This window comes from Oncorhynchus gorbuscha, linkage group LG02, assembly GCF_021184085.1.
Source record: "Oncorhynchus gorbuscha isolate QuinsamMale2020 ecotype Even-year linkage group LG02, OgorEven_v1.0, whole genome shotgun sequence".
Taxonomy (NCBI): domain Eukaryota; kingdom Metazoa; phylum Chordata; class Actinopteri; order Salmoniformes; family Salmonidae; genus Oncorhynchus; species Oncorhynchus gorbuscha.
In genome coordinates this window covers 25,692,096-25,706,360 of record NC_060174.1, presented here as the reverse complement: position 1 = coordinate 25,706,360, position 14,265 = coordinate 25,692,096, and the positions used below count along the sequence as shown (strand labels likewise).

The window sequence follows — 14,265 nt, the reverse complement described above, 5'->3', positions numbered from 1 at the left end:
AAAACTTGCTACCCTCTCCACTACTGTTCCATCGATGTGGATAGGGGGGTGTTCCCTCTGCTGTTTCCTGAAGTCCACAATCATCTCCTTAGTTTTGTTGACGTTGAGTGTGAGGTTATTTTCCTGACACCACACTCCGAGGGCCCTCACCTCCTCCCTGTAGGCCATCTCGTCGTTGTTGGTAATCAAGCCTACCACTGTTGTGTCGTCCGCAAACTTGATGATTGAGTTGGAGGCGTGCGTGGCCATGCAGTCGTGGGTGAACAGGGAGAATGCACCCTTGCGGAGCCCCAATGTTAATGATCAGCGGGGTGGAGATGTTGTTTCCTACCCTGTCCACAAAGCGTTTACTTTATCTGGGAGCAAGACTTCGGGGTCCGCGACAGGGATGGTTTTCTTTTTGTAGCCCGTAATTGACTGTAGACCCTGCCACATACCTCTCATGTCTGAGCCGTTGAATTGCGACTCTACTTTGTCTCTATACTGACGCTTAGCTTGTTTGATTGCCCTGCGGAGGGAATAGCTACATTGTTTGTATTCGGTCATGTTTCCGGTTGCCTTGCCCTGATTAAAAGCAGTGATTCACGCTTTCAGTTTTGCGCGAATGCTGCCATCAATCCACGCTTTCTGATTGGGGAAGGTTTTAATTGTCGCCGTGGGTACAACATCACCGATGCACTTGCTAATAAACTCGCTCAACGAAACAGCATAAACATCAATGTTGTTGTTCGACGCTATCCAGAAAATATCCCAGTCCACGTGATCGAAGCAATCTTGAAGCGTGGAATCAGATTGGTCGAACCAAGGTTGAACAGACCTGTGCACTGGCGTTTCCTGTTTTAGTTTCTGTCTATAGGCTGGGAGCAACAAAATGGAGTTGTGGTCAAATTTGCCGAAAGGAGGGCGAGGGAGGGCTTTGTATGCGTTGCAGAAGTTAGAGTAACAATGATCCAGAACTTTTCCAGCCCAGGTCGCGCATTTGATATGCTTTAAAATTTAGCCTTGTTAAAATCCCCAGCTACAATAAATGCAGCCTCAGGATATGTGGTTTCCAGTTTACATAGAGTCCAATGAAGTTCTTTCAGGGCCTTCGAGGTGTCTGCTTGGGGGGATGTACACGACTGTGATTATAATCGAAGAGAATTCTCTTGGTAGATAATGCGGTCGGCATTTGATTGTAAGGAATTCTAGGTCAGGTGAACAAAAGGACTTGAGTTCTTTGAACACTTTAGAAGGATTTTTTCGTTTCACAACTGGCTATGTGATTATTACAGCTCAATGGGTATAACTCCTTATAAAACACGTTTTATAAGGAGGATGGGATCCACCCAAATCATATGGGATCATGGATCCTTTCACAGCACTATAAGGCTGCATTGAGACAATGACTTATCAATGACCCAAGCCCAGCTCAGCTAATCCCTACCATTGTGATGCAGAGTTGTCATAATTCTTCAGCAAATGTACATTACACCAGGGGTGTTGGTAGACACAATGTAAGTTAACCTAATTTATGTCCCTCTAACTGTCCTGAATGCCTCTGCTGATCCTACAGCTATTGTGTGCAGTAATCATGTGCCTATGAACCAGATTTATACTGTTAGCACCAAGCCGGTGTGCCCTATGAGGAAGTCCACTGGTGTGCAGCTCACCATGCGCAACATGAAGAACATGAGCATGTCTACTGCTGCTAAGCTTCCCAGTAAAGCAATAAAAGTAAGTAAACTTCCCAGAAGAAAAGTGCTCAAAATAGCCCACGTTAACTTATGTAGCTTAGGAAACAAGGTTCATGAAATCAATAATTTTCTAGTAACAGATGACATTCTGACTATTTCTGAAACTCACTTAGATCATACCTTTGATGATACAGTGGTAGCAATACAAGGTAATAACATTTTCAGAATATATAGAAATGTCAATTGTGGAGGTGTTGCTGTTTATATTCAGAACCATATTCCTGTAAAGATTAGAATGGATCTCATGTCAAATACTATTGAAGTACATTTACATTTACATTTAAGTCATTTAGCAGACGCTCTTATCCAGAGCGACTTACAAATTGGTGCATTCACCTTATAACATCCAGTGGAACAGTCACTTTACAATAGTGCATCTAAATCTTAAAGGGGGGGGGTGAGAGGGATTACTTATCCTATCCTAGGTATTCCTTGAAGAGGTTCTGCTAAATGACTTAAATGTATGTAAATGTAAGAGGTGGGGTTTCAGGTGTCTCCGGAAGGTGGTGATTGACTCCGCTGTCCTGGCGTCGTGAGGGAGTTTGTTCCACCATTGGGGGGCCAGAGCAGCGAACAGTTTTGACTGGGCTGAGCGGGAGCTGTACTTCCTCAGTGGTAGGGAGGCGAGCAGGCCAGATGTGGATGAACGCAGTGCCCTTGTTTGGGTGTAGGGCCTGATCAGAGCCTGGAGGTACTGAGGTGCCGTTCCCCTCACAGCTCCGTAGGCAAGCACCATGGTCTTGTAGCGGATGCGAGCTTCAACTGGAAGCCAGTGGAGAGAACGGAGGATCGGGGTGACGTGAGAGAACTTGGGAAGGTTGAACACCAGACGGGCTGCGGCGTTCTGGATGAGTTGAAGGGGTTTAATGGCACAGGCAGGGAGCCCAGCCAACAGCGAGTTGCAGTAATCCAGACGGGAGATGACAAGTGCCTGGATTAGGACCTGCGCCGCTTCCTGTGTGAGGCAGGGTCGTACTCTGCGGATGTTGTAGAGCATGAACCTACAGGAACGGGCCACCGCATTGATGTTGGTTGAGAACGACAGGGTGTTGTCCAGGATCACGCCAAGGTTCTTAGCGCTCTGGGAGGAGGACACAATGGAGTTGTCAACCGTGATGGCGAGATCATGGAACGGGCAGTTCTTCCCCGGGAGGAAGAGCAGCTCCGTCTTGCCGAGGTTCAGCTTGAGGTGGTGATCCGTCATCCACACTGATATGTCTGCCAGACATGCAGAGATGCGATTCGCCACCTGGTCATCAGAAGGGGGAAAGGAGAAGATTAGTTGTGTGTCGTCTGCATAGCAATGATAGGAGAGACCATGTGAGGTTATGACAGAGCCAAGTGACTTGGTGTATAGCGAGAATAGGAGAGGGCCTAGAACAGAGCCCTGGGGGACACCAGTGGTGAGAGCGCGTGGTGAGGAGACAGATTCTCGCCACGCCACCTGGTAGGAGCGACCTGTCAGGTAGGACGCAATCCAAGCGTGGGCCGCGCCGGAGATGCCCAACTCGGAAAGGGTGGAGAGGAGGATCTGATGGTTCACAGTATCGAAGGCAGCCGATAGATCTAGAAGGATGAGAGCAGAGAAGAGAGAGTTAGCTTTAGCAGTGCGGAGCGCCTCTGTGATACAGAGGAGAGCAGTCTCAGTTGAATGACTAGTCTTGAAACCTGACTGATTTGGATCAAGAAGGTCATTCAGAGAGAGATAGCGGGAGAGCTGGCCAAGGACGGCACGTTCAAGAGTTTTGGAGAGAAAAGAAAGAAGGGATACTGGTCTGTAATTGTTGACATCGGAGGGATCGAGTGTAGGTTTTTTCAGAAGGGGTGCAACTCTCGCTCTCTTGAAGACGGAAGGGACGTAGCCAGCGGTCAGGGATGAGTTGATGAGCGAGGTGAGGTAAGGGAGAAGGTCTCCGGAAATGGTCTGGAGAAGAGAGGAGGGGATAGGGTCAAGCGGGCAGGTTGTTGGGCGGCCGGCCGTCACAAGACGCGAGATTTCATCTGGAGAGAGAGCACAGGGTAGGGCAGTGTGAGCAGAACCAGCGGTGTCGTTTGACTTAGCAAACGAGGATCGGATGTCGTCGACCTTCTTTTCAAAATGGTTGACGAAGTCATCTGCAGAGAGGGAGGAGGGGGGGAGGAGGATTCAGGAGGGAGGAGAAGGTGGCAAAGAGCTTCCTAGGGTTAGAGGCAGATGCTTGGAATTTAGCGTGGTAGAAAGTGGCTTTAGCAGCAGAGACAGAGGAGGAAAATGTAGAGAGGAGGGAGTGAAAGGATGCCAGGTCCGCAGGGAGGCGAGTTTTCCTCCATTTCCGCTCGGCTGCCCGGAGCCCTGTTCTGTGAGCTCGCAATGAGTCATCGAGCCACGGAGCGGGAGGGGAGGACCGAGCCGGCCTGGAGGATAGGGGACATAGAGAGTCAAAGGATGCAGAGAGGGAGGAGAGGAGGGTTGAGGAGGCAGAATCAGGAGATAGGTTGGAGAAGGTTTGAGCGGAGGGAAGAGATGATAGGATGGAAGAGGAGAGAGTAGCGGGGGAGAGAGAGCGAAGGTTGGGACGGCGCGATACCATCCGAGTAGGGGCAGTGTGGGAGGTGTTGGATGAGAGCGAGAGGGAAAAGGATACAAGGTAGTGGTCGGAGACTTGGAGGGGAGTTGCAATGAGGTTAGTGGAAGAACAGCATCTAGTAAAGATGAGGTCGAGCGTATTGCCTGCCTTGTGAGTAGGGGGGAAGGTGAGAGGGTGAGGTCAAAAGAGGAGAGGAGTGGAAAGAAGGAGGCAGAGAGGAATGAATCAAAGGTAGACGTGGGGAGGTTAAAGTCGCCCAGAACTGTGAGAGGTGAGCCGTCCTCAGGAAAGGAGCTTATCAAGGCATCAAGCTCATTGATGAACTCTCCGAGGGAACCTGGAGGGCGATAAATGATAAGGATGTTAAGCTTGAAAGGGCTGGTAACTGTGACAGCATGGAATTCAAAGGAGGCGATAGACAGATGGGTAAGGGGAGAAAGAGAGAATGACCACTTGGGAGAGATGAGGATCCCGGTGCCACCACCCCGCTGACCAGAAGCTCTCAGGGTGTGCGCGAACACGTGGGCGGACGAAGAGAGAGCAGTAGGAGTAGCAGTGTTGTCTGTGGTGATCCATGTTTCCGTCAGTGCCAAGAAGTCGAGGGACTGGAGGGAGGCATAGGCTGAGATGAACTCTGCCTTGTTGACCGCAGATTGGTAATATGTCTACAGGTTCATCTGCCTCACCTAAAGCCTATTCTGGTGGGAAGCTGCTATAGACCACCAAGTGCTAACAGTCAGTATCTGGATAACATGTGTGAAATGCTTGATAATATATGTGATATCAACAGAGAGGTATATTTTCTGGGTGATTTAAATATTGACTGGCTTTCATCAAGCTGCCCACTCAAGAAAAAGCTTCAAACTGTAACCAGTGCCTGCAACCTGGTTCAGATTATCAGTCAACCTAGGGTAGTTACAAACAGCACAGGAATTAAATCATCAACATATATTGATCACATCTTTACTAATGCTGCAGAAATTAGCTTGAAAGCAGTATCCAGATCCATTGGATGTCGTGATCACAATATAGTAGCCATATCTAGGAAAACCAAAGTTCCAAAGGCTGGGCCTAATATAGTGTATAAGAGGTCATGCAAGAAGTTTTGTAGTGATTCCTATGTTATTGATGTAAAGAATATCTGTTGGTCCGTGGTGTGTAATGAGGAGCAAACAGACACTTTACTTGACACATTTATGAAATTGCTTATTCCAGTTGCTAATAAGCATGCACCCATTAAGAAAATGACTGTGAAAACTGTTAGATCCCTATGGATTGATGAGGAATTAAACAATTGTATGGTTGAGATTGATGGGGCAAAAGGAATGGCAAATAATTCTGGCTGCACAATCAATTGGCAAACTTACTGAAAATTGAGAAATCATGTGATTCAACTGAATAAAAAGAAGAAGAAACTACACTATGAAACAAATATTAATTAAATAAAGAATGATAGTGAAAAGCTTTGGAGCACCTTAAATTAAATTCTGGGAAAAAAGTCAAACTCAGCTCATCATTCATTGAATCAGATGGCTCATTCATCACAAAATGAACTGATATTGCTAACTACTTTAATGATTTTTTTCATTGGCAAGATTAGCAAATGCTGACACTACACATCCAAGTATATCTGACCAAATTATGAAAGACAAGCATTGTCATTTTAAATTCTGTAAAGTTAGTGTGGAAGAGGCAAAACAATTATTGTTGTCTATCAACAATGACAAGCCATTATCAATCATAGTCTGCTGCTGGAAAAATGTATGTGTTATGGCTTTACACCGCCTGCTATATTGGGGATAAAGAGTTACCTGTCTAACAGAACACAGAGGGTGTTCTTTAATGGAAGCCTTTCCAACATAATCCAGGTAGAATCAGGAATTCCCCAAGGCAGCTGTCTAGGCCCATTTCTTTTTGAATCTTTACTAATTAATTGCTACTGGCTTTGAGGAAAGCCAGCATTTCTATGTATGTTGATAACACAACACTATACATGTCAGCTACAACAGCGACCGAAATGACTGCAACACTTAACAAAGGGTTGCAGTTAGTATCAGAGTGGGTGGCAAGGAATAGGTTCATCCTAAATATTTCTAAAACTAAAAGCATTGTATTTGGGACAAATTATTCCCTAAACTTCAACTAAATCTTGTAATAAATAATGTGGAAATTGAGCAAGTTGTGGTGACCAAACTGCTTGGAGTAACCCTGGATTGTACACTGTCATGGTCAAAACATATTGATACAACAGTAGCTAAGATGAGTTTGTCCATGACAGCACTGCTCTGCCTTCTTGACAATATTGTCAACAAGGCTGGTCCTACAGGCTCTAGTTTTGTTGCAGCTGGACTACTGTTCAGTAGTGTTGTCAGGTGCCACAAAGAAGGACTTCGGAAAATAGTAATTGGTTCAGAACAGGGCAGCACAGCTGGCCCTTAGATGAACACAGAGAGCTAATATTAATAATATGCATGTCAAGCTCTCCTGGCTCAAAGTGGAGGAGAGATTGACTTCATCACTGCTTGTATTTATGAGAGGTATTGACATGTTGAATGCACCAAGCTGTCTGTTTGAACTACTGGGGCACAGCTCAGACACCCATGCATACCCCACAAGACATGCCAGAAGAGATCTCTTCATAGTCCCCAAGTCCAAAACAGACTATGGAAGGCACACAGTACTACATAGAGCCATGACTACAGGGAACTCTATTCCACATCAAGTAACCCATGCAAGCAGTAAAATTTGATTTAAAAAAACAGATTAAAAAAACACCTTATGGAACAGCGGGGACTGTGAAGCTATACAAACATAGGCACAGACACATGCATACACACGATAGCATACACACCATACACACACGTACACATGGATTTTGTATTGTATATATGTGGTAGTGGTGGAGTAGGGGCCTGAGGGCACACAGTGTGTTGTGAATGTATTGTAATGTTTTTACAATTGTATTAACTGCCTTAATTTAGCTGGACCTCAGGAAGAGTAGCTGCTGCATTGGCAGCAGCTAATGGGGATCCATAACAAACACAAATACAAATCAAGGTATAAACATGTGCCCGTTAAAGCGCCACCGTGTGGTCGATATGAATGTTCTTGCATATGTTGAGTCTTGACAGTATTTTGCAACATGTACCAAATTGTGTTACACTACGAATATCCTTGACTGATTCATACTTTAGGTCAAATGGGGTGAGGGGTGTGACATTCAAAGTTGCTTTTTCCTATCTCTTGTTATACCTCCACCATCTGGCCAATCAGTGTAATTTAGTAAATGCCGGATCTCTATGGCAAGACACATTTCACAGAAGTGTCTTCAAAATTGGGCCAGCGCTGGCTGAGATATCAGATTAGACTAAAATAAGAATGAGAATGTGTATGGACGGAGACAGATCCACAGTCCCCTCCCTGATTTAATTGTGGAGGACAACAAATCCCAAACACATTCTACATTCATTTAACATGGATTGAACATACATGAGAGGTCTGAAGTAATCTCATTAGCATTAATGCAGAATACCAATGTTTAACTGTCTGTGGAAATTGGTGAGGGTTGAAAATGAGGGGTTGCAAGTGTGTGGGAGTCAGCCTGTTATGAAAATGCTACTGTATGTATGTGTGTAAAAAATATCTGATAAGATCTGTTGTCTGTACAATCTCCACTTGTCACAGACAGCTCCACACCACAGACTTCTGCAACAGCGTCCTACACTGACATTTTCACAGTGTTGGGGAGTAGTGAACTATATGTAGTTCAACTAGTAATTTAACAACATTTTGCAGTAGCTTGGTGGTAGTTTAAGTAAATTCAAATACGGATGGTGTTTTCAGTAGTTAATTACATTTTTGCCATGTAGCGGAGTAGCTAACTATTGGAACTACACACTACATACCTTACTAAGTCTCACTTGAAACATTGTGTGTTTAATAGGATAAATTACACATTCTGTTATTATATATATATATATATATATATATATATATATATATATATATATATATATATATATATATACACACACACCCCAAAGTGTCCTGTTATTACATTTTAGATTTCAGATTTACATATGATAATTTTTCACAAAGTAGTTTGGAGGTAGTGAACTACTTTTCAAATTAAGTTTAGTTGAGTAAACTATATTTTTTGTAGGGCTAGCTTAAGTGTAGCTTAACTTCTTCCAGTGTGAAGTAATTGGTAGCTATACATACACAGTGCATTCAGAAAGTACTACTCAGTACTTTGTTGAAGCTCCTTTGGCAGTGATTACAGCCTCGTGTATTCTTGGGTATGACAGTTCAAGCTTGGCACACTTGTATTTGGGGTGTTTCTCCCATTCTTCTCTGCAGATCCTCTCAAGCTCTGTCGGGTTGGATGGGGAGCGTCACTGCACAGCTATTTTCAGCTCTCTCAAGAGATGTTCGATCAGGTTCAAGTCCGGGATCAGGCTGGGCCATTCAAAGACATTTGTGGACTTGTCCCGAAGCCACTCCTTTGTTGTCCTGTTGGGGGGGGGGGTGAACCTTCGCCCCAGTCGGAGGTCCTGAGCACTCTGGAGCAGGTTCTCATCAAGGATCTCTCTGTACTTTGCTCCGGTCATCTTTCCTTCAACCATGACTAATCTCCCAGTCCCTGCCTCTGAAAATAATCCCCACAGCATCATGCTGCCACAACCATGCTTCACCTTAGGGATGGTGCCAGTTTTCCTCCAAACGTGATGCTTGGCATTCAGGCCAAAGAGTTCAATCTTGGTTTCATCAGACCAGATAATCTTGTTTCTCATGGAAAACTCCAAGTGGGCTGACATGTGCCTTTTACTGAGGAGTGGCTTCTGTCTGGCCACACTACCATTAAGGCCTGATTGGTGGAGTGCTGCAGAGATGGTTGTCCTTCTGAAAGGTTCTCCCATCTCCACAGAGGAACTCTGGAGCTCTGTCAGAGTGACCATTGGTTTCTTGGTTACCTCCCTGACCAAGGCCCTTCTCCCCCGATTGCTCAGTTTGGCCTGGCGGCCAGCTCTGGGAAGAGTCTTGGTGGTTCCAAACTTCAACCATTTAAGAATGATGGAGGGCACGGTCTTCATGGGGACCTTTAATGCTGCAGAATTGTTTTTGGTACCCTTCCCCAGATCTGTGCCTTGACACAATCCTGTCTCTAAGCACTAAGGACAATTGCTTCGACCTCATGGCATGGTTTTTGGTCTAACATGCACTGTCAACTGTGGGACCTTATATAGACAGGTGTGTACCTTTTCAAATCATATCCAATCAATTGAATTTACCACAGGGGGTCTTCAATCAAGTTGTAGAAACATCTAAAGGATGACCAATGTTAACAGAATGCACCTAAGCTCAAATTTGAGTTTCATAGCAAAAGGTCTGAATTAGTATGTAAATAAGGTATTTATGTTTGCAAAAAATAAATAAATATTTCTAAAAACCTGTTTTCCCTTTGTCATTATGGGTTATTGTGTGTATATGGATGAAAAGAAATATGATTTAATACATTTTAGAATAAGACTGAAACATACCAAAATGTGGAAAAAGTCAGGGGTCTGAGTACTTTCCGAATGCACTGTATATAACTATATTTTCAGAGTAGCTTCCCCAACACTTCCTTTTCACACGCATTTGAAAAAATAATCTTAAATAGAAAATGCTTGGGGGTTTCCTGATGTCATTGGTATCATTTGACCAAATGAAAATGGTCATACAGTAGACCTAGCATGCATATATACAGTGCATTCGGAAAGTAATCAGACCCCGTTACTTTTTCACATTTTGTTACGTTACAGCCCTAATCTAAAATAGATTAAATATATATTTTTCTCATCAATCTACACAATACCCCATAATAAAGCAAAAACAGTTTAGATTTTTGTTGCACTTTATTGCAAATAAAAAACATAAATACCTTATCTACATAAGTATTTAGACCTTTGAGCTCAGTTGCATCCTGTTTACATTGATCATCCTTTAGATGTTTCTACAACTTGATTGAAGACCCTCTGTGGTAAATTCAATTGATTGGATATGATGTGGAAAGGCACACACCTGGCTATATAAGGTCCCACAGTTGACAGTGTATGTCAGACCAAATACCAGATCATGAGGTCAAAGGAATTCTCCGTAGAGCTCCAAGACAGGATTGTGTCGAGGCACAGATCTGGGGAAGGGTTCCAAAACATTTCTGCAGCATTGAAGGTCCCCAACAACACAGTGGCCTCCATCATTCTTAAATGGTTGAAGTTTGGAACCACCAAGACTCTTCTGGGGGAGAAGGGCCTTGGTCAGGAAGGTGACCAAGAACCCGATGGTCACTCTGACAGAGCTCCAGAGTTCCTCTGTGGAGATGGGAGAACCTTTCAGAAGGACAACCATCTCTGCAGCACTCCACCAATCAGGCCTTAATGGTAGTGTGGCCAGATGGAAGCCACTCCTCAGTAAGGAGTGAGGCACATGACAACCCACTTGGAGTTTGCCAAAAGGCATCTAAATGACTCTCAGACCATGAGAAACAAGATTCTCTGGTCTGATGAAACCAAGACTTTGGCCTGAATTCCAAGCGTCACTTCTGGAGGAAACCTGGCACCATCCCTACAGTGAAGCACGGTGGTGGCAGCATCATGCTGTGGGGATGTTTTTCAGCAGCAGGAAGTGGGAGACTAGTCAGAATTGAGAGAAAGATGAACGGAGCAAAGTACAGAGAGATCCTTGATGAAAAACTGCTTCTGAGCACTCAGGACCTTAGACTGGGGCAAAGGATCACCTTCCAACAGGACAACAACCCTAAGCACACAGTCAAGACAACACAGGAGTGGCTTCGACAAGTATCTGAATGTCCTTGAGTGGCCCGGCCAGAGCCCGGACATGAATCTGATCAAACATCTCTGGAGAGAGCTGAAAATTGCTGTGCAGCGACACTCCACATCCATCCTGACAGAGCTTGAGAGGATCTACAGAGAATGTGAGAAACTCCCCAAATATAGGCATGCCAACCTTGTAGTATCATACCCACGAAGACTCAAGGCTGTAATTGCTGCCAAAGGTGCTTTAACAAAGTACTGAGTAAAGCGTCTGAATACTTATGTAAATGTGATATTTCAGTAATTTATTTTGTTTGTTGCAAAAATGTCTAAAACATTGCTTTTGCTTTGTAATTATGGGGTATTGTGTGTAGATTGATAGTGGAAAAAAATATTGAATCCATTTTAGAATAAGGTTGTAACGTAACAAAATGTGGAAGAAGTCAAGGGATCTGAATACTTTCCGAATGCACTGTACATATCAATATGGTTTGTTATTAAGGCTTGCGGTGATCGTAATTGTATAGTCATTTTTGACCTATTACAACTAAATAATGGTAGAGGACAACAGAATGTTCAGCTTTTTCAAAGACTGTTAAATGAATGATGGTTGATGATTGCATAGCCTCAAATAGCTGATAGAGTGTGACCCATTACGGCTTCATCCACTTTTTGTGATGATTCGTCATTCGCTTTCCGGCGACAAAGGGTTGCTAGAGATCATTTGCAAGAACTGTGGTGGCACTGCATTTAATCTTATCTTCATCGCCTCATGTTTAGTCCCCTGACTCTCAAAAAGGAAGTGACAAGGAAGTAGAATATAAAGATGATAGATATTGTTGTGGTTGGCAGGCTATGGGGGTGTATGGAAATTGGACATCGTAATGTAATTCTCTTCTAGGAAATATTAATATAACTCTGGAAGTTCCATCATACATCTTGAGAGTATTTATATGAGGAGATGCAACCCTTATGGACTCAGACTACAGAGGAACTAAAACAAAGACAGGTCAAACGCCAGACTTTCGACATCTCAAATCATCATGAAGACTACCTGCTTGGCTCTTGGGTTATTGCTGCTGACAGTATCCCAGTCCTATGCTATCCGTAAGTTCATTAAGTTTTCATGAGGATTGTAAACCAATGTGTGCTTATATGCCCTTTTATAACTTGGCCAGGTGACTCCTTTCATGATTTTGATTATATACCTGTAAAGAGCTTGTCATACTTATCTTGGGTCGGTTGCCTTATGGCTTATGCTAGGAAATAGTAATCGAAGGATGTTCTAATTGACATCTTATTCCCCCACAGCTCTTGGACTGGAGTCATCACCTGACAGCTGCTGTTTCAGCTTCTCCAAAATTAGAGTGCCCCCCAAGAAGATCGACTCCATCCAGAGAACTCACAGTGGATGCCCCCGACCAGCATTTGTGTAAGTGTTTGTCCTCTTCCTCTGATGCCACAGTCCAAAAGGACAACTGCTTAGTTTTAGGCCCTAGCATTGTCTCAGTTATGGAAGTCAGAAGAACTGCTGACTTTCACTGACTTGCAACAATCATACAAGCAATAGAATCCGCCTGATGTTTCTCCTTTGTACCATTATCCCTATACAACAGGGTCAGAAATGTTGAGGGCAGAGTGATTTGCTTCCAGTCAAGTGTGCCGTGGGTACAGAAAGCCTTCAACCGGGCCAAGCAGCCAGCAGCTGTGGCCACAAGTAGCGGCATTGAGGGCTCCAGTCATCCTTGATAACCTCCTCATCATGACTCAAGCCTCACAAGACTATATCGTCATCAACATGCAAGCAATGCATTCTAAGTGACATGTTTATCTCTTAGAATGCAGCAATGACTATTTTGCGACATGGAATTGGGGAAGGAGTGTACACACCTTTTTGTTTATGTGAAAATCCACTGCTTAAATAAAATGAACATTTGACTTAAACATAAGTCTCATCTTTAATATAATAATGTACAGTTAGATAGAGAACAGATGATAAAATGAAGAACCAAATAAAGCTGAAAACAGTGTACATATTTAAAAAAAACAATACAAAAAACAAAACTCCTCCTAAAGTTATGACGACCTTTTAAGGGGTTTCTAGGATAAGGGATTGGTTAAAGTACTATTTAAAAAATGTTTGTTTCGGAACTTCGCTCAACTGAGCCTTTTACTGAACAGTATAGGTTGGGTCAAAGGTTGTCCTCTGTTAATTGACAGTGATTTTGAGTTCAGTTGAGTCATTTCCATTATGAATGTAAACCAGAGAAGAAGTACAGGGGTTAGATACTAGATGTGTGTTGTCTGAGTCTGTCCCTTCTGCATGGCTTCAATGCATCTTAAGATTCTACAGGTTTGTAAAATCAAGACTAGGCTAAAAGATTGGCTTATGAACCACTTACTGTAATGATCCTACTGGGTTTAAGAAATCTTAGTTCTCCAACCATACATTATATATTAAAATAAAACTTGATGATCCTCAGAGAGGTAAGGGTTTTGAGGTGTCACACAGTGTGGCTTAGTGTTAGTCTCACCATGCGTTTGGGACAAACCCATGCATATAGAGGTTTCAGCACAGTCTTTAGAACAGAGGACGAGACGGGGAGAGGACGAGACGGGGAGAGAGAGAGAGGACGAGACGGGGAGAGAGAGAGAGGACGAGACGGGGAGAGAGAGAGAGGACGAGACGGGGAGAGAGAGAGAGGACGAGACGGGGAGAGAGAGAGAGGACGAGACGGGGAGAGAGAGAGAGGACGAGACGGGGAGAGAGAGAGAGGGGAGAGAGAGAGGACGAGACGGGGAGAGAGAGAGAGGACGAGACGGGGAGAGAGAGAGAGGACGAGACGGGGAGAGAGAGAGAGGACGAGACGGGGAGAGAGAGAGAGGACGAGACGGGGAGAGAGAGAGAGGACGAGACGGGGAGAGAGAGAGAGGACGAGACGGGGAGAGAGAGAGAGGACGAGACGGGGAGAGAGAGAGGAGGACGAGACGGGGAGAGAGAGAGAGACGGGGGAGAGGAGAGACGAGAGAGAGAGAGAGACGAGACGGGAGAGAGAGAGAGGACGAGACGGGGAGAGAGAGAGAGGACGAGACGGGGAGAGAGAGAGAGGACGAGACGGGGAGAGAGAGAGGGGAGAGAGAGAGAGG

General features: G+C 44.3%; 1 protein-coding gene across 1 annotated transcript; it reads left to right on the top strand.

Annotated features, from left to right (window-relative positions):
* The first annotated feature begins 11,506 nt into the window (after positions 1–11,506).
* Positions 11,507–13,150, top strand: LOC123992117 (C-C motif chemokine 4-like). The gene is made up of 3 exons (XM_046293399.1): positions 11,507–12,225; positions 12,430–12,550; positions 12,735–13,150. Exons 1-3 carry the CDS (start codon positions 12,162–12,164, stop codon positions 12,865–12,867), a joined length of 318 nt encoding a protein of 105 aa, XP_046149355.1. The 5' UTR covers positions 11,507–12,161; the 3' UTR covers positions 12,868–13,150.
* The last annotated feature ends 1,115 nt before the right edge of the window (positions 13,151–14,265 follow it).

Excerpts from the sequence above, each read along its gene's own strand:
- LOC123992117 (XM_046293399.1), top strand. The coding sequence starts at position 12,162 with ATGAAGACTACCTGCTTGGCTCTTGGGTTATTGCTGCTGACAGTATCC. Across the intron at positions 12,226-12,429 it reads ATCCCAGTCCTATGCTATCC|CTCTTGGACTGGAGTCATCA; the intron begins GTAAGTTCATTA and ends ATTCCCCCACAG. Across the intron at positions 12,551-12,734 it reads TGCCCCCGACCAGCATTTGT|GGTCAGAAATGTTGAGGGCA; the intron begins GTAAGTGTTTGT and ends CCTATACAACAG.